The sequence below is a fragment of the Ambystoma mexicanum genome, chromosome 3q (assembly GCF_040938575.1).
Source record: "Ambystoma mexicanum isolate Mex_15411 chromosome 3q, UKY_AmexF1_1, whole genome shotgun sequence".
NCBI lineage: Eukaryota > Metazoa > Chordata > Amphibia > Caudata > Ambystomatidae > Ambystoma > Ambystoma mexicanum.
This window is the reverse complement of record NC_090926.1, coordinates 183,277,177-183,303,617: the sequence shown is the minus strand read 5'-3', so window position 1 is coordinate 183,303,617 and position 26,441 is coordinate 183,277,177. Positions and strand designations below refer to the sequence as shown.

The 26,441-nt window shown below is 44.0% G+C and overlaps 1 protein-coding gene across 1 annotated transcript in view; it reads left to right on the top strand.

The window, feature by feature from the left end:
• LARP4 (La ribonucleoprotein 4) overlaps positions 1 to 25,913 on the top strand; it is a 615,863-nt gene extending 589,950 nt beyond the window's left edge. The window contains exon 16 of the mRNA XM_069653450.1: positions 21,655 to 25,913. Coding sequence (XP_069509551.1) covers positions 21,655 to 21,990 — 336 coding nt within the window. The 3' untranslated portion in view covers positions 21,991 to 25,913. The remainder of the gene's footprint in view (positions 1 to 21,654) is intronic.
• The last annotated feature ends 528 nt before the right edge of the window (positions 25,914 to 26,441 follow it).

Sequence of the window (26,441 nt, the reverse complement as noted above, 5' to 3'; positions counted from 1 at the left end):
AGCAAAAGTCTTGGTGAGCTGAAGCACTTCTTGCAGGTAAGTAAAGTCTTGCACAATGTTTTAGAAGTCTTTGTAGAAAAGGAAATCACTGTAAGGCAAACAACTCTGCAAAAGCAACCAAGACAAGTCTCAACTGAGAGCAAGGCTACACAAGAGGTAAGCAACCCTTAGTTTTACAGTACCTTTGGTTTGAAGAAATTGGTTCCAGCTGGCTTCTGTTCCTGTTTAGGTCTGCAGATCCTGTTCCTGGGCCTCAGTTGTGGGGACAAGAGGGAGGACGTCTTGGGACTCCTGCACTACGAATTGAAGGTTGGCGGCAGCAATGGGCAAACTTCAGATCAGTGGCACTTTGTGGTTTCAGCTCCTTGCGGCTCTCGCAAATAGCACCACTGTGGTTCTCGGATAGCTTATGCACTTTGCTTGCATCTGGGGTTAGCACTCGGAGGTGGCTGAGGCTTGGTCAGTCCTGCTGCATGAGAGTCCGGAGGATCATCCTGTAGCTCGGGTCCGACTTAAAAATTAAACATTATTCTGGTGTTCCTCTCCCTGGCAATCTGTTCCTGCATCAGCAATGGAAGTACAGCCAGCTCCAAGAGGATGTCCAGGTTAGTTCATTATGGTGTTGCTTGGTCCCACCCAAGGGACGAGGTCCCTTGCAGGGCTTCTCTAGTCCCAGTGAATTCGGAGCTTCAGCAATGCACTAGTGCTTCACTGGGCAAACCAACAGTCCAGGAGTTGCAGCAAGCATCTCTGCCAACTTATTAGGATTCATTCGTCCAGTGGTCGACTGCCTTCCAGGAAAAAAGCTTAGCCTTTTATGTAGGTCTCTCCCATTCATTTGCAGCCTAGCCGTCACTCGCACAGCAGGGTGGCTGTCCTCCAAGGACAACCAGCTAATCACTTTTTGGGTGCATTCATGTAACCAATGGAATTAAGTGCAGTTTCGGGCACCTCCCTCGCTTCCTGCCCTGCCAGACATGCAGCAAAGACAAAACAAAGGGACCCTGGTTTGGTGCACAGATTAAATCTCAGACCTTTCCAACAAGAAATGGCGAAAGAAGACTGGGGCCATTTTGACAAAATGGGCACCGAGGGGTGGCTTACTGCAGCTTCAATTACAGCCCACGGTAGAAACAAAAGTAAACCACTGCCACCAGCCATTAATTGTTAGAAAGGGTAACATAAAAATGTTACATGAGAAACTAGGCAAAGGGGACACCAAGTACCCCCTCCGGCACCCTATGGTAAAATAGTGTGTGCTGGGTCTAGAAAGTTGCAAAATGTAAGTAAAGTCAATTTCATTTCACTTCACTACTCTTGGAAACAGTAGTTTCACCAAGAGAAGTTATTTAAACCTTTGGGTAATCTAAGACTTTGAAGATGCTATGTGTCACAATGCAAAGATGATGCCTATGAAGTTTGACTCCAGTCAAAAGAAACAGAGTATAAATCACAAAAATTATACATGAGAAATAGAAAGTCCAGCAAAAAAATGCTAGGGCTCACAAAGGTATGGACAATTCTCAGAAATGTGCCAATTCCTCCCTAACATTTAAGAAGACTGGGCAAACAGGTGAGTACTTTACTGCTAGAGTTAGTGCGTGGTACAAATATCCTTTAACATTACGACCACCGGAGTGGTCCCCTGGTGCTCCTGCGGCTCTAAAAAAGGGAGGGCGGGGGGCCAGTAAGTGGGAATAAGCTGAAAAAGTGCAAGAGAGCAGTGATATGCTGTTGGCGGCCTCAACCCGGTTGGTGCGTTGGCTGGGCTTGGTGTGTTAATCGTTAGCCGTCGTGTGCTGTTGTGTGTGGTTTGTTTTGTTGTGGCAGTGTAGTTTGTGCGGATTGTTGTGTTGTAGGCTTGTGGTTGGAGTTTGAGAGGTGTATTCAGCGAGGTGAAATTGTTAGTGGATTGGTTAATTGGCATTGCTGTCTGGAAGTGAGGCCTGAATTGCTGTATTCTTTCCAGGTGGGGTGTGGGAGCATCTGTGTCTTTGTCCTGATCTGGTCCGTCCGATATTCAGTCACTTTCACACATGGCATCCATTCATTCATGCCCTTACCCTAGTTCAGCCACGGCCACCTACATGACACCTATCTGTATGCGGGGCAGGCAGGGGTTTGTGTGTCCCTTCAAATCTGGCCCAGAGAGCATTCCCAATCCAGTCGTTGCACGGCATGTACTAGCCAAGGCTTCCCCATCTATGTGGCCGGTGGTTGGCATTCATCTTAATCAATTCTTTATGCAGGCTATCGCTCCTAGCCCCTTTGATAGGTGGCACATGCCAATGCTTGCGATTAGAGACTAGCATCTTCAGGGCATTAAGACATTGAAAAAGAAGAAACCCACGCGTGTATACTGTCGGGCAAGCAGGGATTGTACATCTATGGGATCCAGGGGTGTCACAGAAGACACTGTAGCAGGATTCTAGTAGTGGGACTGGGTGTACTGGATGAGCGGCCTCCCCATCACAGAAAACACCCCACAGCTACACAGAAATCTAACAGACTTTTGCTAAGTACATACCCAAGTCAACACAGTACCTCAGCATTGAAAACTTTTCAGCAGGACGACTTCAGGATCTGCAGCCAAATACCCGGCAGTGGATTACTTGTTGTGGTGACTGCAAACAAGACCTCAGAAGGGACTTTGCAGGAGGGATCAAGGGAGAAGGATGTAGGCAAGGTTTTCCTTGTGGCTGAATGCGGTTCTGCGGATTTGGCTCCTTTTCAAGGAACACAGAAGACAGAAAATCGCGATTGAATTCTTGTTGTTACAAAGGTCCACCACTCTGGTGAGGGGACTTTTCGGACTAGATTAGTGTCTCTGGAGATGCACCAGGATGTCCACGAAGTTTCAGCGAGATTCGGAAGACTGTGCACTGCACAGTGGCTCAAGGTGCCAGGGTATTGGGGTATTGCAGCAATGCAAGGCCGCTGCAATGCTGCGGATGACTCAGAATGCAGGTCTTGAGTCTAGTGGGTCTCAGGCTCTGGGTCAGGGCCGTTTCCGTAGTCCCCAGGTCAATTGGAAGGAAGGGCTACAGCAGGCTCTCTGGTAGCTGGAAATCGTTTCAGCTGCTTTTCCTTAATCCTCTTCGGTTTTGGTTCCAGTGGTCAACTTGTCTTCTGCTTCCAGGTTCAGAGAATTTAACTGGAATTACAGCACAACTTCTGCATTCTCTCCCTGCATTTTACAAGACGGGCGGTCTGGTTGACCATTCAGGCAAGCCAGCCCACCACTGGGATTTGTCCCCATTCAGGCAAGGAGGAAGACTAAGACAAAGGGCTGCAGAGTTTTTGACTCCTGCCTCGCTTTCTGCCTCCACAGACTAGAGCCTCAGCGGGGGCCCGGGGGGCCCAGGGGACTCCCATTGAAGATGGGAAAACTCACAAAAAAGTCCCGCCCTAGATGTCAGGGGAAGGAACAAGAAAGGACGAACACTATAAAATGGCGAAAAAAGGTGGGGGGGGGAATTATTTTGGTAAAATGAGCACCCTTCAGTACCTTTACTGCAGCTGTGAACACAGCCTGCGGTAAAGGTGCGCCAAATTAATACAAGGCATCACTGCCACCAGCCATTGAAGATAAGCCTGTCCCTGTAACAATGTTAGTTTTCGTATGAAAGGGGATACATTGTATCTCCCCAGCACTCCACATAAGGTGGGGTGTGCTGGTTTCACCTAACAAAATGTAAAAGGATCCAAAGATCCTTTCTACCCTTGGGAACTGTAGTTCTCTAAAGGCTAGCCAGAGTTTAAAAAGGGGACCCCCTAGGGCAACCCAGCAGCAGGCACTTTTTGCCAATAAGTTATTAGAGGATAGCTTTAAAAAGACAATATGGAGAGTAAAAATGACACCCATAAAGAGCAAGATTCCCACTCGCAGAGGTATTAAGGAAAAATATCCCACTAGTAAAGCAAAAGGTTCTGGGGTTGACCCAGGTCTGGAAGATCTACCATTTCTATGAAAATCTTCCCTAACAGTAACCCTAGTTAGACAGTACCTTGAGTCTGAAGAAAAGATTCCAGCTGGCTTCTGTTCATTTTGTAGTCGTGCAGATCCGGTTGTTCCTGGGCCTCGGTTGTTGGGACAAGAGGAAGGACGCCTAGGGACTCCTGCACTATGGTTTGAAGGTTGGCGGCAACAATGGGCACACTCCGGATCAGCGACACTTTGCAGTTTCAGCTACTTGCAAAGAGCACTGTTAGGCAAGATTGTATGTAGTAACCCTGTGGGAGTCTGTTGGGGAGAATTCTCAGAAATGTGGTAATTCCCTTCTACCTTAGAGACCCCCAGCTCTTTTTGCTGGACTGTAGGACTTTTAATTTCTAACCTGGAGAGAGACCTTTTTCCCACTCTTATTTTCCCTGTGACTTGGACTCTGGTTCTTTTGACTTTGGAGCCTGACAAACTCCATAGGCATCATATTTGCATTGTGAGACACGGCACGTTCAGTGCAGTGGCACAGGGAAGTCTTAGATTTCCCGAAGGTTTAAATACCTTCTTTGTGAAACTACTGTTTCCAAGAGCAGTGAAGTGAAATTAACTTTACTTACGTTTTGTAACTTTCTAGACCCAGCACACACTATCTTACAATAGGGTGCTGGAGGGGTTACTTAGTATCCCCTTTGTCTAGTTTCTCATGTAAGATTTTTGTTACCGTTTCTACAACTAATGGCTGGTGGCAGTGGTTTACTTTTTACTACCATTGTGTTTTAACCGCGGGCTGTAATAGCAGTTGCAGTAATGCACCCATGGGTGACTTTTTTGTCAAAATTGCCTTGGTCTTTTTTCACCATTTCTTGCTTCTACGGTCCTTCTTGAGATTTACTCTGCGCGCCAAACCAGGGTGGGTCCCTTTGTTCATTTGGTCTTTGGCGGGATTCACGAGTGAAGCCCGCCTCTCGCTCCAGTATGTCTGGCAGGGAGTGAGGGAGGTGCCTGAAACTCCCTGTGCTTAATCCCTGTGGTTATTGGAGTGCACCCAAAGGTGATTGGCTGGCTGTCTGGCAAGGACAGCCACCCTACTGTGTGATTGACTGCTAGGCTGGAATGAATGAGAGAAACCTGCATAAAAGGCGAGGCTTTTAGGCTTGTAAGGCAATCGACCACTGGATGAAGGAATACAAAGAACTTTGAAGAGACGCTTGCTGCAACTCCTGGACCATTGGTTTGCCCAAGGAAGCCCTGCTGCTGTGCTGAAACTCAGAATTCACCTAGACTAGAGAAACCCTTCAAGGACCACTACTCCCCTTGAGTTGGTGGGACCAGTCAACTCCAAAGTGAACTTGTTTGGACATCCTCTTGAAGCTGATTCTGCTGCTGCTGGAACCAAAGTGCCAGGGAGAGGAACACCAAATCGAGTGCATTGCTTTAAAGTTCGGGCCTGACCCTCAGGAAGATCCTACGCACTCCCTTGAAGCAGGACTGACCAAGCCTGAGCCACGTCATGGTGCTCGACCCCAGATGTGCAGAAGGTCTAGTGAGGTATCCGCAATGGTGCTATTTGCTAAGACGCAAGAAGCTGATACCACAAAGTGCTGGTGAATTGAAGTTTGGAATTGACCGTCGTATTGCAGTGTAGGCATCCCCAGAAGTCCTCCCTCTTGTCCCCACGACTGAGGCCCAGGAACAGGATCTACAGAGCTGAACAGGAGCCAGCTGGAACCATTTCTTCTAAAGAAAGGAACTGTAAACCATGAGGACTTACCTGTTGTACAGCCTTACGTGTTCTCAGTTGAGACTTGTTTTGGTTGCTCCTGTAGAGTTGTTTGCATCTTCTACCCCTCAAACCCCCCCCCCCCCCCAGCTTGTGGCCCTACATTGATTCTACTTTTTCTACAAAGACTTCTAAAACATTGTACAAGACCTTTACTTACCTGCAAGAAGTGCTTCAGCTCGCCTACACTTTTGCTCAATTCACATTGGCTGGTCTGGCTCCCTGAATGTCTCTTCTCCTCTGTTTCTCATCTTCCGTCCAGGAAAGGGTTAACTTACTTTGCATTGGCGGGTTCAAAAGTACTTATCTGCTTCAGAATATTTGTGTGATCTCTTGTCTTATTCTGAAACATCTTTACTTGAACACTCATCTCAGTATTGCTCTAAATGTACCAGTGATATATTAATGTTCACAGTGGCCTAACTATTTGTCACCTGAGGGGGGGGGGTGGTGCTGTGTGTGTGTGTGCGCGCGCGCGCCATGCCAAATGGGCATTTGCTGATTTAGAGAAATTAAGTGCATTTTGGAGTGCATTTGTTTGACTATTATATTGCCCCTTCTCAAGAAGGCTTATTCAAACTGACCATTAAATAAATGATTGTTTAATCAAGAAACCTTGAGTATAAGTGTTTATTTGGATGCTTGTCACTGTGAATCTGTTCAACTCCCCTACTGCTCACATTGACGCATCATGAGATGAGCCTGACTGCTCAGCCACACTAGGGATAAGGAATAATGGTGCACACCAATATTCAGGAATAAGATTTTACAATGGTTTAACTAATTCATAAAATGAGGTTAGAGGTGCAGGGGAGGAACTGTGATCCTGGCACAAAACCACCACATAAAGCAAAGAAGAAAAGATGATTCAAAATTAGAATCCTCCCATCACCTGCACAGTGTCAAATGCTGTAAAATACAGTCAGGGTTTCTGATAAAGGACTTTGTTTCAATGAGCCTATTCATCAAAAACGTATCCAGTCAGTTATAGTTTCAAACAAACCATATTGTACAAAGCAAAATTGCAAATCCATTTTCTGTGGCTGACACGTTTCGAGGACTAAATCATCTGGAGCCTGAATGAACTGTAAAATGAATATCCTACAAAGATGTCATAGTTACGTACATTCAAACTTATAATAAAAAAAATCTAGATTTGAATTAAACAATGGATCCATAGAGGCAGAATACCCACAGCAACAAATCTGTACATACTGGAGTGTTCATACATGTAATCTTCACTACATGATAATCTCTAGGCCTATTATACTCCTACAGTACATGGAATACCATTTTTTTTGTGTATATACCCTAATGCAGAAGTTCCAAAACAATAATGGAATCATGGGAAGGTTACCAAGTGGTAGGATGAGAAATGTCAAATATTGATATGCTTGAATTTCAACTAAATTCTCTCGTGTTCTAGGACTCAAATGTGACAAAGGTCACAGATCACCTCATGGTGCTCAACTGGTCATATCCGGTCAGTGTAGCTTGTAAACAGAATACATTTAATGAACGTATGTAGATTATATAGCCTACAGGCATGGGTCGTTTAGCAACTGTCCACACCTGGTCATTATGATTAGATACCTAGCAGTGATCGTTTACTGGAGACAAAACCATTTACTAATGTATAGAGATGTATAGCATTGGTTTCCTTAAACATCTTTAAGCTATATAACCTGACTACTAGAGAGCGCTCAGCTGAGTGGCGTGTCCCCCAGATCTTGTTTTATCTGATTGTGAAAATGGAAGTGAGAGTAGGAGTGGAAAGAAGTTAACCCTCTCTGGTGGTCTTAAGTGGTGAACTGATAGTTCGGGAAGCTGGTTGTTGGTCAAACTAGAGGTGGTAAATTATCAAAATCCTCATGTCAATCTAGTCACTTAAGGATAAGGTGAACATATTTACAATACTGACTAAGCATGAAGTATCAATCCCATTAAACAGACACTCAACCTCGTACAACTCTGTATAGCTCTAAATGTACCAGTCATAAATCAATGTCCATAGCGTCCTAGCTATTTAAGTCACATGAGGGTCTAGGAAGTGTGTGTGCCATCCGCAATGGGTATCCTCTGATTTAGAGAAACTAAGGGTGTATTTTGAAGTGTGTATTAGAAGTTTTATATACATTCTTCCCTTCTGAAGAAGACTTAAACAACTGACTAAAAATATTGTTTTATCAAGAAACCTTGAGTGTGTTTATTTGAATAACTGCTACTCGTTACTGCTCACATTGACCCCTCTTGAGATAAGCCTGGCTGCTCAGCCACACTACCGACCTGTGTAGTACAGACTTGTACCAAAGGTTGGGTTCCTATTGCCAGGTTGTCAAGGTTGCTGTAGTCTTCCAAAGGATACTGCATACAATCTTGCCTAACACCCAGTAATCAAAGCTTTCATGGGAGGGGTTAAGAGACTTCATCCCCCCATTTCTAAATGTGGTACCAACCAGACGTATGGGATCTCCCTTTGAACCTATGGATAATGCTAGCCTTGAAGCACTCACAAGACAACCTTCCTGGTGGCAGTCACTTCTATAGCAAGGGTTGGTGAACTACAGGCCCTTTCAGTTCCAGACCCTTTTTTCACTATCCACAAAGACATGGTGGTTCTGCACACTCGCCCACGGTTTGCGCCCAAATTCATTTCAAAGTCCCATGTGAACCAATCAATAGAACTACCTACTTCTTTCCAGAACCCCACTAACGTGGCAGAAAGAAGCCTACACACACTGGATGTGCGCAGGGCAGTCATTAATTATCTGGAAAAGGCTACACCACTATGAAAGACAAACCAGTTTTTCGTCTCAGTGGTGGCTGGTAGGGGACTCTGTCTCTCAATCAGCCATCTTTAAGTGGAGTGTCAGTTACATTACACTCTTGCCACGAGAGATCTGCCCTTCAAGCCTAGAGCACACTATGCGGGGCACTGGGGCTTCCATAGCATGCATTGCTAATGTCGTTCTCGAGTCAATTTGCAAGGTGGCACCCTGGAGTTCTGTACACGCCTTTACAAAACACTGTTGCCTAGATACATACTCTTGGTCTGACTCTCAGGTGGGACAAGCGGTACTAAGACATCTCTTCACTACTGTTCCTTCTCACCTCCCTCCTCCAACTTCGAATACTGCTCGCTAGTCTATGCACAGCATGGGAATCTAAGCCGATTCACAAGCATCAGAAAACACGCATTACTCACCGTAATAGCATGTCTGATGATTGTATCCGCTTGGATTCAAATGCGCCTCCCCCCGCGGATGGAAGGAACATAGACATCTTACTACTACTTCTCTTTATGTACTTAGTCATAAGGCTCCCTCACGGCAGAATAAATACACTCAGAGGGACCTCACCGCGTGAGGGATTTTGGGTATGCTACATGTCACAGATAGTGTTACAGGCACACCCATGTCGACGTCCCTTTTTTGATCCTCGAAAGACAAGATGCAATACTTTGCGATTACCACTTGATGTCAGACTATATGCACAGCATGTGAATCTAAGCAGATGCAATCAGAAAAGCTATTAGGGCAAGTAATGCATGTCTTACATCCTTAGGCTCATTTTCAGGCTACCCTCGGTCGCCTCCTCTCCTTCCCTCATCTCTGACTGTCTGCTATCCAGGAATGGTGTGCCGCCAATGACCTCTGCCTTAATGCCAGTAAGACTGAGATCTTAATCATCGGCACACCCACTCCCTCCTTCCCTGCAGCTCTGTGGCCAGCCTCTCTTGGCCCGCTTCCTGCTCCTACCTGCAAGGCAAAAAACCTCAGGGTCATCTTCGACTCCACACTCCTTCTCTCCTCATATATCTGACGTCTCTTAAGTCACACTACCAGCTGCACCTCTTCAGAGGTATTCTTCCCTTCCTCTCCTTCCCCCAGAAGCTCACTGTCTCCCGAGCCCTGGTTCTCTCGAAGCTGGACTACTGTAACAGCCTCTATCTTAATCTGCCTGCCTCCACTCTCCGCCCTCTGCAACTCATCCAGAACAGGACTGCAAGACTTTTCCTTGGCCTCAAGCCCAGGGACCTTATCTCTCCAGGACTGAAATCTCTACACTGGCTCCCAGTGGCTGCGAGGATTAAGTTCAAAACCCTCTGCATTGTCCACAATGCCTTCTGGTGCCTGGGGCCTAAATACCTTCAACTCTCTCTTCCTAAATATCTTCCTTCCCGAGCCCTTCGCTCATCTGTCTCCAACTCCTTCAGGGTCAGCTGCTTCTCAAAGCAACGAGCTGGGGGTAGATCTCTCTCGGCGGCAGGGGCCTCCCTCTGGAACAGCCTTCCTGCCTCCCTGAAACTTGAGGACCATCTCCGGTTCCGGAAGCACCTCAAAACCTTCCTCTTTGCTTCTGCTTTCTCCCTCCCTCTCCCCTGCTAAATTCTTCACTGAAACTGCACTGGACCTGCACCTGGGCCACTCTCACCGACCTCGGTCCTTGGCCCAGCCACTCTCCACTTGCACTGCCTCCCTGGCAACCCCTGCACTGTCTCCGTATCCCTACAGCCCCCCTTCCCAGCGCTTGTCTGCACTTACCTTGCACTTGCCACCAGCTGGCCCTATTTATTTTTTATTCTACTTACCCTGTACTGCACTTCCCGCCCCCCCTTTGCACTTTTCCCTTCCCCCTACCCCTGCACTTGCGCGATCTAAATGACACCTGGCCTAGTAGGATCGTTGTCTGTCTTCCCCTTGTTCCCCCCTCCCTGCCTCGTCGCGCCTTGAAACACCTGTGTATAGGCGCGTTACAAATGCCATATATCACTCCCCTAGTATAACTGCGTGTCATCACAAAAGTAGTTGTAGGTTTTTACTGTACCTATAATAAGTGTTCCACTATTCACAAAACGTATACTGGCCAGTTAACTTATGTGATTTGTTACTGAGTATCACTGTACAACTGGTAGGGTCTATGACCCTTGAATTACTCAATTTTAAACTGAAAGGAAACCTTTACTCCCCAAGAATCGGTGGCATATACTGAATGTATATGAAAAGGAGTGACTTCCCTAGAACTACTGTTAGGTGTTCCAAATAAATAAGGTTTATGCTTTGGTCTGTGTAACTGATGGCATAGTGGTTTGATAATTATGATTGCATATATTGTGTGATAGTACCCATTTACCCCTAAATTTATCTGGACCTTCTATTTAAATAAATAATTTATTTGTACATAGTGTTTCTTTGGACCATTCGTATTACAATTTCATTTGTACTGATTCTACAATCCTCCCTCCTAAAATGAGCCTGGCTGCTCTGCCTATGCTACCTAAAACGCAGGTGGTACAGCCTTATACTAAGAGTGGAGTCTTGTACTGCCTCAGTTGAATTGTTTTAGTAAGCCCTTAGTTGGACTTCAGAAAAACTGACCTAACAACAACCCTCTATGCTTCCGCCTCTGCGCTTCGCAGATGTTTTAAAGTCTTTGACTTCCCAGGGTGCTCCCCTTTAATCTTCAACACCTGTTTGACACGTTGAAACGCGCATCATCTGGTAAAACACAGCCTAAATTGAGGGAGAAGTTAGCCAAGACAGTATCACAGCCTGATTCCCAGGTTTCTGGCCCCCAGGCTCATGTAGTTTTACATCAGGGGTCCAGGCTTCTTCCTTATTGTGGAGTCCCTACATGGTTCTAAAGCACCTGTTCTAGTTGTTAGCTTTCCCACTCCCGGTTACACCAACTACAGGGACCTAGACTAAGGCTAGGTTTGAGGAATGGATAGAAATGGTGTTGGTTCATTGATTTCTCACTTATTTGAGGAGAATACCCGTAAAAGGTCACCTCCCTTGTTTGACGATCCTAGTCCCCTCAAGTCACCTAAACTCTTGTCCCAGTTTTCCACTCTACCTCTCCTGTACATCCTGTAACTGATCCCTTGGGGACTATATTTCAGGATGATCAATATGATCATTAAGAATTACATTATGTCGCAGACCAGGGAGACGACTTTAAAGATCCTGCCTCCCAAGACCCAGATGCATAGCTGGATGTCACTGATTAGGGGGCTTGGCCTACTACTCGTATTCATGATGCAGATCCCGACGACCTCTTTGTAGATGACACACCTGTTGTACAATCCAGAGCCGCTTCTCCTATTGATTACCAGATGCTCTTCAACAATATTCTTAAAGGTGGTGTATAATTTCAAGATACTCACTGAAGTAGGGCCTGACTGATTTTTATGTAGGGTGTCCTTGTTAGGGAGAATTCTCAAACTGTGCCAATTCCTCCCACCTTGGAGCTCTCCAGCTCTTTTGCTAAACTTTGAGATTTTGAACTTTTTAATTCTGTTTGTTTTCTCTGTTTATTTTCTTTGGTTATGGAGTTTCAGACGGTCCCAAAGTTTAAATAACTTCTCTGGGATAAACTACTGTGTCGCAGAGAAAATAAAGTTAAATTGACTTTACTAGTCTTTTTAAATTCCTAGACCCAGCACACCCTATCTTTCAATAGTGCTGCGGGGGTTACCTAGTATCCCCTATGTCTAGCAGTCCAGTGCTACCCTTTACTTGCAGAATGGCTGGTGGCAGTGGTTTTGCAACAAACTACCATGATGTTTCCTGACCGCGAACACTGGTAGCGTTAAATCGCAGGAGCCATGTTTTTCAAGGTGGTGTCTGAGCCTCCTTTGTTTAAACGGGTCCCGGTCTTCTTTTTTCGCCATTTCTTTTTGGAAAGGTCCTTCTAGAGTTTCTCTGCACGCCAAACTAGGTTTGGTCCCTTTGTTCCTATGCCTTTGGCGGGCTTCAGGACTGAAGACCGCCTCTGGTGCCTGATTGTCTGGGGTGGGCAGGAAGTGAGGGAGGTGCCCGAAACTCCCAGTGCTTAGTCTCCTAGGAGACCCAAATGCACTCTGGCGTGATTGGTTGTCTGGCAAGGACAGCCCCCCTGCTGGGAGTTGCTGCTAGGCTGCAATGAAAGGGAGAAAACTGTTTAAAAGGAGTCTCTTCACTTGGAAGACAGTCAACCACTGGAACAAGAAAGAACTGAACACGAGCTGAAAGAGGACGGCCGCTGCAACTCCTGGACTGTTGGTTTGCCCGGTGAAGCCCTGCTGCAGGTTCGAATCGCCAAGTTCATCTCAACAGAGAACCCTTTCATGGACCACTTCTCCCTTTGAGTTGGTGGGACCAATCAACTCTTAAGCCACCTGGATACCATTCTCAGAGCTGGTTGTATTTTCCTCAGAGTGCTGCAGGAAACCGAATAGCCAGGGAGAAGGACACCAGTTTGTGCTTGAAGACAGCTACTAGAATAGAAGATTTGCCAGTTTGCCAGCTTTGTGACCAGTCCCCGTTCAGTGCAGGAGTCTGCTGAGGTCCTCCCTCTTGTCCCCTCGACTGAGGCTCAGGAACGACGAGATCTGCAGGAAGTGCCAGGAACTGAAGTCTTCAGCTGTATCCTTTTCTTCAGCATAAGGTACTGTGAAAATCCGACCGAGAGGACTTGCCTCACTGCGAAAGTGTGTGAAACTTTGGCAATTTGCAGGCCTACTCAGCTTGTGACTCGACATATGCATCTTTCTTCTATGAACTACTACTGGGAACCGTGGCAAATACATACACGTTTAACTACCAGAACCGTTTTTACTGATAGAGGCCTACTTTTTGCATTGGACCAACTCCTCTGGTGAAATCAAACTATTTGCACTTTTTAAGAATAACTCTATTTGTTTTATTAACTTATGCCTTTTTGCTCCTACTTCAAATGCTCTGAATGCCATTTTGCTCCTCCTTCAAAGTAGTTTAAATGCCTCCGAAATTGGCAGTGTGAAGTACTGTAGAATATCTTTGTGATATTGATTGCCTCCTTTTAGTGAATGTTTTCTAATAGACTGTTTTACCAAGAAACCTTGAGTATAGGAGTCTATTTGAACACTTGTAATTATAGACCTCTGTGGAACACCCTTACAGCTCACATTTCTCTTGATGAGCCTGGCTGCTCAGCTGGCTACCAAAAAACTGTGTGGTACAGACTTGTACCAAAGGTTGGTTTTGCTTACACCTGTAGTCCTAGTTGGGTGTAGTGGTCCCAGAGGGTACTGCATGCAAACTCTGCCTAACAATCCTCAAAGAGAAAAAGCATGGCAGTCCATCGCTCTTTATAATTCTATAAAAAAGCGCATCATCCCTTTACTCATGCTCTCCCTGATGTGGGCCGTTAACCTGTGTATTGATAATGTCAGACCTCCTTCAAACCCCCATTATATTAGCACACACTCTATTCCTATTCACTGGAGGTCCCAAAACCAGGAAGCGTGCAGGCGTTCATTTGTCATCAGCGCAGACTCATCCTGATATGAACTGTAAGAAATGATGTGCCTTGGGCAAAAGGACTAAGTCTTCTGCGGCCTACAGTCCAGAATTGCAAATAACACCACGTTGCTTGCCTGCTTGAGTGATGTCCAGTGGGGCCTTGAGCAAAACGGACTAGATGGTGTTCCTGAACCTTCAAAGTCAAAGCTACTTGCCATTGTTCAAGAACGGCATGTCACCCCAAATACTTTGTACGCCGCTGCGACAGCTGGCAGAGTACAACTCCGGTTTCAAACCCAATACGCAGGCCTCCCTTATCAAGCTGATAGAGGGCTGTGTTATGTTTGGAAAAGCAGTGTATTTACATACTTGAAATGGTGGAGAGCATGAGACTCGGAAGTCTTTAAATCAAATAGCCAGCAAGCCGTACTTGCAGCACAGGGTTTTCAATATCCGTCACTCCTTTCGAAGGCAACCTTTATGCAGGTCTGCAGAGACTTCTTGGGGCACAGGAGGTTTGCCATGTTACTCCAATCAAGGATCCTCCAGTGCCTATTTTTGGTCAAGTTTTCCTAAAGTTCACTTGATGTAAGACTTCATACAACTATCCCAATGATATACAGATCCCAAAGTATTAGTATCGGTCTATATTACGCATTGAGCCTTGTCAGAGTGGCAGAGCAGTCAAGCTCATCATAAGAGTAGGTTGTGAGCTGTAGGGTAAGTACACTGAACCCAGTTAATGTAGCAGATCAAAAACACTTATACCAATAAATGTATATAAAATATATATTTACACAAGGAATGTTTAATGTAACCAACATACATCGGAATACTTAAGGCCACTGCTTCGTTTTTAGTTGCCTGCAGTCCCAATTGTTGGACAATAATGTCAGTGTTAGCATATCGGTAATACCGTGCACTTGGCCACAAAGATATACGGTAATTGCATTTAGTTAGCAAAACCACATAAGATGAAATCTTTTAGGAAGGAAAACAGTTGGTTAGTCAAACCGTAGCAGAGCTCAAGGTTCTAGAGGCAGGTTTAGCTCAAGTTAACACTTTTAAAAGTCCAGTCCCAAACTGTGTAAGTCTTTCGAAGCAGCAGACCAGCAAAAGTTCCTGTGGATACTTTCAGTATCTTTAAGGATGCTAGAAGAATGGACACAACATTTGAGACCCTGTTAAGTTTTGCAAAAGGGACACAAACCAGCAGCTTGGGTCAGAGATAAGTGGGCGCCCTAGACACCTTTGCGTACTACTCCAACACTCCGAAGCCACTGCTTGGTTTAAGGTAAGCAATATCGTTTCACCCCACAGTACCTTAGAAGAAATGTGTTTGGCTGGATTCTCCTCTGGACAGCAGCGATGGACCCGATATCTAGATTCCTTGGTATGGTGAAGAAAGGCAGGACTCTGATCGGGGATATCTCAACAGCAGTCTCGAAAGAGGGCCTCTAGCACTGGTTTCTTCAGCCTGTCCCGAGGACAGCCATCCTGCTCTGTGATTGACAACCTAATCTGTGCATGAATGGGAGAAACCTGCTGAGAAGGCAAGGGTGTTGTAACTACAGGCCACTGGGAGGAACACCTGACAAAGAAACTGTGAATTAAGCTTGCTGCAACCTCCTGGACCTTTGAATTGCCTGGTGAAGCCCTGCTGCTGTGTTGACATCCTTTTTTCACCTCGATAGAGAAGCTCCTCTGGAACGACTCCCCCCGACCCCCCCCCCCCCCCCCCCCCCCCCCCGCCCCCTTGTGTTGGTGGGACCAACTAACCCTGAGACGAACCACTATCTTTGACTTGCTGTGCATCTCCATTGCTTTGGGAGCTCAATGCCAGGGGTAGTGTCTGTAGTCGAGTGCAACGGCTGCTGCGGAACAAATCCGGCTAGAAGCTCCAGAAGTCTAAGGGTCTTCCAGAAGCAGGACGTCCAGATCCAGAGTACAGGACCGAAGGAGCAAGGAAAGCCTGACCAGTGTCAGAGATCCGCATCAGTGCCGTTAAGCGATGAAACCGCGAAGTGCTGCTGAACCGAAAAAAGCCCCTTAGCTCCCGACTACCTCCTAAGTACCGCTGCAGGAGTCCTCCCTTTTGTCCCCCACGACTGAGGCTCCGGAACCAGGGTCTGCACCGCTGTAGCAAAACTGAATCCAGCTGGACCATTGTTTATGCTTGCTGTACTTGCCTTATTGCCTTTAGCCACACTTTACTCACTTGGGAATTTGTTTGCCTTACCTTTTTCGAGTTGATTTCAACTCCCTTCTCACAGGTTTCACAGCTTGTGGCGCTGCAGTGATTTATCTGAATTCTCTAACTTTGTGCAAAACTTTAATCCAAGTGCATCGATCCACAGACAGTGTCCATTTGACTTTGGCTGTCCTGGCTCCTTAAAAGGCAATCTTCGAAATCCATTGACTTTGATACGGTTTGTCCCTCATAGGTGGTACTTTGTTGTATACTGGTACTGCTGGGAAAGGCTTATCTAGACTTCATTGGGGGATTCATTTGTCCTCACAATTGCTGAAAAATTGTTCTAACATTTTTATTTCCCCTAACCCTTTCCTTTCTGCAACTAAGTCTACAAAAGTGTATTGGTGTGATAGTTAAATGCAAATACTATCCTTGTGATTGAAGTCACCTCAGGGTGTAGGAATAGTGTATGAAGCAGATCCAAAGAGTATCCACTAGCTTGATTTAGCTCTGAAAAGTAATTTTAAAGTTTATTTGAATTGTTACAATAAAATGCCTTTTTAAATGATGCTCATTTTAAAACTGATGTTAAATAACTATAACAAACATTGAGTGGAAGTGTTACTTGGCTACTTGTATTTACAAATTTAAATTGTACAGGTATACAGCTCACATTTACCCCTCTTGAGCTAGGCCTGGCTGCTCAGCCACACTATCAACTTGTGTAGTACATACCTATACCCAAAGGTGGGTTACCTAATACTAAGCAGATAAATGGTGTGTAGTCTCGCACACTGTGACTGCACCAATTCTTACCTAACCGCCACAACCAAATTACAGGTGAGTAAAATAACCTTACATGCTGTCAGAATGACACAACACACATTCAAGGTAAGGACCTTTGTAACTGCTCACCATTAGTTGGTTACCAACCAACTCTTTCACAGGTAAGTGAACTTTTAAACACTTGTTCTCTTTTCAAGGCAAAGGGCCCAAGCCTCATGACGTCTTGAACTTATTCTTAAAGCATGAGTATTCTCAGTGGCAGAAGTGGGATCACTAGGTCCTTAGTGTCCAACCGACAATTCAGGTAGGCACAGAAGTAGCAAAAGTCTGAGTTCCTAAGGAAGACTGTTCAAACAAGTAAATCTTACTTTAGAGAGATTGAAAGGGTCCAAGGACTTGAAACCCGCAGTGGGCCCGGATGTACTAGATGAGAGGACTCCCAATCACAAGAAACAACCAAAAGCTGCACTGGAAACACAAAAGCTTACTGTAGGTAAATACCTCCGCCAACACAGTACCTCAGCACAGAAGAGTTGCAGTAGGGGTGACTTCAGGATCTGTAGTGAAAAACCTGCTCGATAAATTCCTTTGTCATGAAGACGGACTGTGGAAGAGATTTTGTCACTAGAATTATCGGGGAAGTCTCAGGCAATTGTTTGTTCTTGGCTTGATGCAGCTTTGTGGTTTTGGCGCCCTTGTCGGATGCCAGAAGAAGACAATATCACTGATTAGATTTGCGTTGCAAATCTGGCCAGTACTCTAGTGAGGGGCCTTCAAGGACTGTAATCGTCTCTGGAGGGTCCAGCAGGATGCCACCAAGGTTTCCGCTCGATTTGGAAGACTGTGCACTGCATGGTGGCCCTGTGTTTTGCAGCCCTGCAAGGTCATAACTCGATGTGGGATGGCTCCAAATGCAGGTGGTCAGGAGTCCAGTGTATCTCACTAGGCTCTGTGTCCTCATTTTCAGTCCCCAGGTCGCTTGTGAGGAAGGGTAACGGCAGGCTCTGGTTACACAGCAGGCTCTCCAGTCGCTGGAAATCATCTTTGCTGCGGTTTCTTCATCTTTCTATTTGGATTCAGGTCCAGTGGTAGACTACCTCTTCACCTTCCAGGATCTGACGTTTATGCAGGAACCCAGCCAATCGAACGGACATGCAACATTCAAACCTGGGGGTTGAGGGGTGATTGAATGTCCCTTTCGGACAACCAGCCTCTGTTTGAACTGTATTTTCGTATGCAGGCTGGAAGACAAAGGGCTGCAGCATTTTTGACTCCTCACTTGCTTCCTACCTTCACAAACACTCTGGAGCCTTGGCACGATTAACCAAGGCCTCCCGGCGAAGATGGAAATCGCACAAAGGACCAACAAGGGACAAGAGCATAAATGGCAAAAAAGATTGCAGCCATTTTGGTAAAATTGGCACACATCGGTGCCTTTACCGCAGTTGTGAAAACGTCCTGCGGTAAAGGTGCACCAAATTTGTAAAAAGGCTCACTGCCACCAGCTATTTAAGGTAAGCTTGGCCCTGTAACATATTTATTACAGTGCTTGTGAGAAGGTGGATACATTATAACTCCCCAACACTCCACATAAGGTGGGGTGTGCTGGTTTACCCTAACAAAATGTAGAAGGGCTAGAAATATGAATTCTACCCCTGTGAACGGTAGTTCTCACAAGGGTAGCCAGAGAAAGAGGGGAGGCCAAAGGGCAATCTAACAATCAAAGGTATATACCAAAAGTTGTCGGACGATAACATTAAAAGGACACTATGGAGAGTCTAAAAAATGACACCATGAAAGGAGTAAAAGGATCTGCGAGTGTGGAAAAAGGTTCCTGTCACTGAGTTATAGGGAAAACTAATCTACCAGTCCAGCAAAATGTTCTGGGGTAGATTTAGCTCTAAAGTTAAAATCTTACCTTATAATTATGGCTAGCATATCACACTAAATCGATACGCCACAAAAATATGTATTACTGTTTAAACGGTTGGGAAAGAATTGGTGCAGTCACACTGGGTGAGACTACTGAACATGATCTGCTTGGTATTGGGTAACCCACCTTTTGGTATAGGTCTGTACTACACAAGTTGGTAGTGTGACCGAGCAGCCAGTCCTTTCTCAAGAGGGACAAATGTGAGCTGTACAACTGAAATCCGTAAATACAAGTAGCCAAGTAACATTAAAGTTCAGTTATAAATAGTTATTTAACAACCGTTTTAAATGAGCATTCTTTAAAAAGGCAATTCGCTGTAACAATTCAAATCTACTTTAAAATTACTTTTTCATACAGTACTCCTACACCCTGAGATGAATTCATTGTGAGGACAACTGAATCCTCCAATGAAGTCTAAATGAGCCTTTCCCAGCAGTACCAGTATACAAGCTACCACCTACAAGGGACAAACCATATCAAAGTCAATGGATTTAGAAGACTGCCTTTAGGGAGCCAGGACAGCCAAAGTCATTTGGACACAGCCTATGGATCGGATGCACTTCTTGGATAAAAGTCTTGCACAAAGTTAGAGCGTTCCGAAAAATCACTTGTGGGGTCACAAGCTGTTAAACCTTTGAGAAGGGAGTTGAAATCCACTCAAAAAAGGTAAGCCAATGCAATTCCCAAGCGAAGTGTGGATACAGGCAATATGGTAAGTACCCCAAGCCTAAACGGTACCTCTGGTTAGAAGAATAGTGGTCCAGCTGGATTCCGTCTTGAGGCTGGTTCCTGAGCCTCAGTTGTGGGGACAAGAGGGAGGATGTCTGGAGGGCTCCTGCGGTAGTACTCGGGAAGGTCGTTTGCAGCTCCGGGCTCTTTTTGGTTCAGCAGCACTTCGCGGTTTCATCGCTTAGCAAACAGCATTGATGCAGAACACACTGGTTGGACTTTCCTTGCTCCCTCACTCCTGCACTCTGCTGAGGGCACTCTGGATCTGGAACATCCTTGGGAGGCTCCTGGAGCCTTTAGCAGATTTGTTCTGCGGCGATGTTGCACTCTACTATGGACACTCGACCCCTGGCATTGGGCTTCTGCAGCAACGGAGAAGCACAGCAAGTAGGGTATGACGTTCCAGTGGAGTTAGTCTCTGGGTAAATTGGTCATACTAGCCCAAGGGAAGTTGTTCCGTCCCGAGCTTCTCGATCGAGGTGAAACAAAAGGTCAGCACAGCAGCAGGGCTTCACCGGGCAATTCAAAGGTCCAGGAGGTTGCAGTGAGCTTCATTCACGGTTTCGTCAGGTGTTTCTCCCAGTGATCGACTCTGCCTGTAGTTCCAAAACCCTCTCCTTTTAAGTAGGTTTCTCACATTCATGCACAGCCTACGCTGTCCATCACACAGCCGTGGCTGTCCTCGGGACAGCCAGCCGGCCAATAAGTACCAGTTGCATTCAGGCATTCCTAGAGACAAAGGACAGGGGAGTTTCGGGACCCTCCCTCATATCCTGTCCTTCCGGACCTACTGGTGCCAGGGGCGGGTTTTAGGTCTGTAGCACGCCAAAGGCAGAACAAAGGGCTCAAACCGAGCTCAACGCACAGAGTAGAACCCAAGAAAGACCTTGCCAACAAAACATTGGGGGGGGGGGGGAGAGAGAGAAAGACTAGGGCCATTTTGACAAAATGGTCACCCATATGTGCTGTACTGCAGCTGAGGGTTTAGCCTGTGGTAGTAAAGCACTATGGTAGGAAAATGTAAACCACTGCCCCCAGCCATTTAAAATAGTGAGGCTAACATAAAAATGTTACGTGAGAATGTAGGGGAAGGGGCTACTAAGTAACCCCCCAGCACTCCACTTAAGATGCTGTGTGCTGGACACAGAGAAAAGGTGACTAAAGTCAGTTTCACTTTACTCTTCTTGAACTGTAGTTCACCGAAGAAAAGGTATTTAAACCTTAAGAGAAAGGATTTCTCAGTGGCACTGCACTGAAGGTGCTGTGTCACCATACAGAAAGCAGGTGCCTATGGCGTTTGTCACTCCAAAAAACACAAAATCCAAATCCAGTAAAAACACATGAGTGAGAAAAAGGTCTCATTCACTCCAGGCTTCAAATTAAAAAGTCCTCAGTCCAGCAAAAGAGCTGGGTGTCTCTAAGGTTTAAGAGAATTGGCACAGAAATGAAAATTCTCCCTAACATCAAGTAACTTCTGTCTTTACATAGGCATTCACACAGAGGGAAATGCTATTTATTGGTCGGGCTTAGCCTTTTGGGTATGGAGCATTTTTAGGGCATTGACCTTTTTCATAAGTCACTCAAGGTTCAGGGCATCAATTTTGGTTCAAGATCAATGTTAGAGGGATTTTAAAACTTATGTAAAGTTGCAATGATAACCCTGGTGCTAAGTCAAAAGGAAAGCTCTGCTTTCTAGCTGCCCCACCAATGGCGCTACTGTGCACGTTCTGCACCATCTTAAACGGAACATCTGGTGGTTTTTTATCAAGCTATGCCACAATAATTGTGAGCCTACAAAATGTTTTATGTAATTCACTAACATAGTCACATTTTTCACTTTTTCAAGAAAACCATCTCACACTGAAGGTAAACGCAATGGATGTTTTTTGTATTAGATGTTTAATTGGTTACTAGAAGTTCTTGTTGGATGCTTTTGTATACATTGGTGTTAATTTGGCGAAATGTGTGCTGATGCCATTTAAGTGAAATTTGAGTTTTTAACACTTGTTTATTGTCCTTGTCAAGGAGCCAAGGAAACTAAGCTATGCTGAAGTATGCCAGAAGCCACCAAAGGATCAGTCTCCAGTTCCTACACAACCACTGAGGGAGATTCGTTCCAATGTCTCGCCGTCTGCCAAAAATGAGGACAGTGGTACTCCCGAGACTACTCCGGAAAGATCACATGAAAAGTTTGATGGACGTGTTAGGGATCCATCTGGACTAAGAAGCAATGTAAATCCCAGAGGGGGTGCTGGTAAAATCAGGGAACAGAGGCGCCCATTTGGACGCAGGCCATCGCCTCAGGGAGCCAATAGACGTAATGGCAAGGAACAGTATGTGCCACCCAGATCACCAAAGTAATAGACATTTAAACTCTTATTTACTCTTTAACTGTGGACTGATTAACAGCAACAGACTAAAATGTAAAGAAATTCAGCAGCAACCACTGAATCTGCCGAAAATGAGGAAACATTGGATCCCGAAGTTCATCTCTAAGAAGTCATTACAATGCTGGAGGATTCCAATTTGGATATAAATACATATATATTATTTTTTGGTATTTTTCTTTTTTCTTTTTTTAGTTTGAATGTTAAGTTGCAGAAGTTCCTGCCGAAGAATCAGTTTTGGTGTTAAGAACATGCAGTGGGAGGGAGAAGGGACAAAAAATAAAGATTACTAACCCCTCGTGGTAGTAGAGGGAAAGAAAATATTTTTGCGAAATAAGCAGTTCTGTAAAAATTAGAAATTACTTTTTTAAATCTATTTAAGGTTTTGCTCGTCGGATGTGTATGCCGTTATGGCTTTGCATTTCAAAGCTGATCTCTGAACTGAGTGGCCTGGTCCAGTGTGTGTGATTGTGGCCGGACACTATTAATGTCATGACTTAGTCACTGATTAATGATGAAACTGAATGTACTACTATAGTAGAAAGATGTTTGTAGTTATGAGCATTTTTTGTTCCTTTGAGCATTATTAATTTGAGACGTTTTTAAGTATGATTTTACTGGATATCTGATTATTTATCAGAGTATTAAATCGTGTATGTTTAGAAACTCTTTGAAGGCAAAGACATGGGATATTCAGTCGACCTCCTGTTTTTGTTTTTTACCCTTTTCTCCAACCCTTGCATCTCATGGACACAGGTTTTCAAATATTAAACATTACTGGTCTGAGAACATTTTTGTACACAGGAAGTCCTTTTACAAAGCTGGTGTGATCAGTTGTAAAAGAAGGGGTTGATTCTAGATCTGTAATCTGAATGGTTTCTGATCTTCTGTTACTCTGGCCTCAAGTCTGTTCTAGTAAATCACATTTGCTGTGTTGGCAAAATGGGGTTTCATGTGACATTTAACTGTTTGTTTGCCCATAGAACTTAAAATAATTGTTTTGATGTGTAAGTGTGCCCATGAAAACGTATTTTTTTTGCATTTTTTTTTTTTTTAGGATTCTTTTATGACCTGGTAAGTTAGATACTTGAAAGTAATTTTATATTTATGTTGGCTAAATTGCAACTCAGTTGTGCACTAATCAAAAAGGTTTACAATCAACTAATCATTAGGCGAATTTAAAACCATATTGCATTAATCTGCCAAAAGTTATCAAAGTGCAAAGGGTTTTAGAAGTGAAGTAATATAGATTGTAACGCCAAGTATAGACTATTCAGTTGTTTGTATATACAGTACATTTCTTTGTGGATATATACAAATGTTAACCTGAAAAATGAATTGAAATAGACGGTTAAATGACATCACTGTGACCTATTTTTCAATCTTTTGCCAGGTAGCATTATAGTATTTATAATGAATAGGCTGCTTCAGGAGAAGCTTTCATGTTAGTGTTATTTTCATGATTTACTGTTTCATTTTTACAAATAACCTAGAAATGTCCAATGCACGACTCGCGTAACTAGCTTTGTTTTGCATTTAATTTGTAGCATATTTTAATTCCTTTTTAGTTCAGAAAACCATTTCATGGAAAAAATGCTACTTGATTTTGTGGATGTTAACTTCACAAAATTTGAACAAGGTTTTAATGAATGTCATTGGCCAGGTCTGTGGTAAAGGTGTCTTCTGACCCATCACTAGTTGAGTGCTATATTTGTGGGCTATCTCGAGGATGAATTTGTGTTCTTTGTAAGCAGTTGCCCTCAAGGTATCTGCTGCGCTGATTCTGCAATCCTGGGCTGTTAATCCTGACCCAAGAAAGCAGACTTTTGACGCAGTGCATTTAATAAAATTCACTTGCAAGATAGTACTTAAGTATCTCTAACATGTATAAAAGTAATTTTTATTTTTAATAGATGTAAAACATTTTTTCATTTATTGTAACTTACAGAAATTTAAGATAATGACAGAACTTGAGGTTTGAGAGGGAAGCATTGTTTTACAGTTGTGTATAGTTTATTTTTCTGCATCAAATTATGGCTTATGTACAGTGTATGCCTTTAAACATGTGACATGTTTGGCTTTTCCAGCAGACTCTAATGAATGGGAGGTTGACGGCTCTCCCCAGAACTAAAGTATTTATTTGATTCTTGTTTTCAAGAATTTAATGTTAGCATTCCCCCTTCCCCTATGGGCCTTTTGTTTTTCATTTTTGGAGCTGACAAATTAATAAAGGCTGTGAAAACTTGTGTAAAAAGATACATTTCTCCTGCAGTACTCCATATATTGCATGACAAGCACATAGCCTAGTTTGGCTAGCTGCTAACTGTCATATTCTTCAGATGTATTCTCAGGCAAAGTCGGGTGTCCCTAATCACTGCGTTTTTAATCTCACCAACTCCTTATTTGTGAGGTTTCAAAAATCCAAATGTATTAATGCTAGTGTCTTCAAATATTGAAGCCTGTGCTAACCTTGGTTTAAAATTGTGCATGTGACTGATCAATTTCTATTCTACTGACTAAAGAGGTGTAAGTATAACTTACATTAATTGTGGAGATTGGTTTTGTTTCAGGCATCATCTTGCGTCCTGATTTTGACATTAGCAGTAAGAGTTCCTTGAAGCTTTTCTTTAATGTCTGTGACAAAGATTGTAGAAATCTTTATACTTGCTTTTGTGGGATTAGGTGCTACCAATATTGAGACTGCACAGCCTACTAAAAAAAGAAATTGAAGAATGTGTAAGCTGTCTCCTAGCTTAATGAGCAATGGATTATGTGGTATACTACATTCTGATTTGTTTGTAGCATAGTATGTACCTGCTCAATTTTGGCATGAGTTTTGCGAGTAAATAAAGTATAGAATGGACGGCATTGCTGTGTAGGCAGACCAGCAGCAGTTGAAGTCCTTTGTTCATCAGAGTTACTGTAGTTGTCTTGCCTTTCTGCGTTGCTTAAGTTGCCCACAGTCTTTGCTGTTTTCTTGAGGAAATTGATGACCTATACAGTACCGGGTACAGATAATTTTTAAATACCTAAACTACAAGGTGGTTTAGCAGACCGATGCAAGAAAAATGCACTTGAGGGTAGGGAGGGGAATAATCGCAGAGTAGGTTTTATGCATTTTCAATTACGATGGTAATGCAGTATAACTTTGTTTCTAATCTTTGATTTCTTCTCACATGTAACCGATTTAAACTTTCCTTACTGGTTCTTGATGCCTACTTTTTTGTACATTACATGTAGTCTGGACTTCCTGTAGAATGCTACCACAGTAAATTCAGCTTGGTAATTTTCTCATGAGGGTCCCTAGTGCTGATGGTTCAGGAAGTAAGTTTGAAGGGTGTGTTGTGATTTTTTTTTTTTTTTTTTTTTTTTTTTTTTTTTTTTTTAGTTTCTTTTATTTTTACTTTGCAATTAGGAGGAGCACATTTGTCAGCTAATTTGTATCTGGAAATTACCCTGACAAGTTGAAATGTCAGTCTTAGCTGAGTTTTTCTTATGCAGCTACAGTTAAGAAAACAAATTGCAAATGTGAAACTAATGAATGCTGATAAGCCGCAGATAAAAATAGTTCCAACTGGTGAGGATATTTAAATTTCCCGATTTGTTTGTACCATAGGTACACTTTCACAAACGTATTCCTCCTTGGTAATTTTTGATTTCCTTGGCATTGCCTATTTTATTTTCGCCCCATATGATGGAACTTTGGTGAAACAAACTGTCTTCTTCTTTGTCCACTGTTCTAGTTTATTCCTGTTGTCTGTCCTTAAAATTGTGAAGTAGGTTCATGCTTTAAATGTTAATGAAATGCAAACACATTTGTGTCCTGTTTCGACATTGCCAAGGTGCTATGGGATATGGAAACACAGAATAAGAGAAATAAAGCTGATTCAAACTGTGTCTGTTTTCTGGTTTCATTTCACCAAAATACCTTTGTTTAAATCCTGCACCTTGAAGAAAACCTAGTAATCGCCCTAAAATATAGTACAGTATCATACTACGAAGATTTGATTGTACCAACTTAATTTTACAGGATCCTTAAATTCCTTCATCTTCCTTGTCATACCTCAGCATGGATTCCAGATTCCTTTTGCCTGAAAAGTTAGTTTTCTCGGTCAATACCATAGTAATATTTGTAAGTTCACAGCTTCAAATAAACATTCTTGAGTCCATATGTTTATATGAAATAAGTCATTTATAACGCCTGTACAAGAGTTTCTGGGCGTGTGAAGACTGGGAAGACAGAGGGAGGACAAAACAAACTATCTTACTAGGTCTGGTTATTCAGATCGTGCAGGACGCAAGTGGGAGGCAGAGGGGGGAAGTGCCGTGGGAGGGAAGGGAGCAGTGTAATCAGGGCAGCAATGCGGAGTAAGTGCAGCAAGGGCAACGCGGCTCTGGCTAAGTGCAAGTAGGCAGGGGACTGTA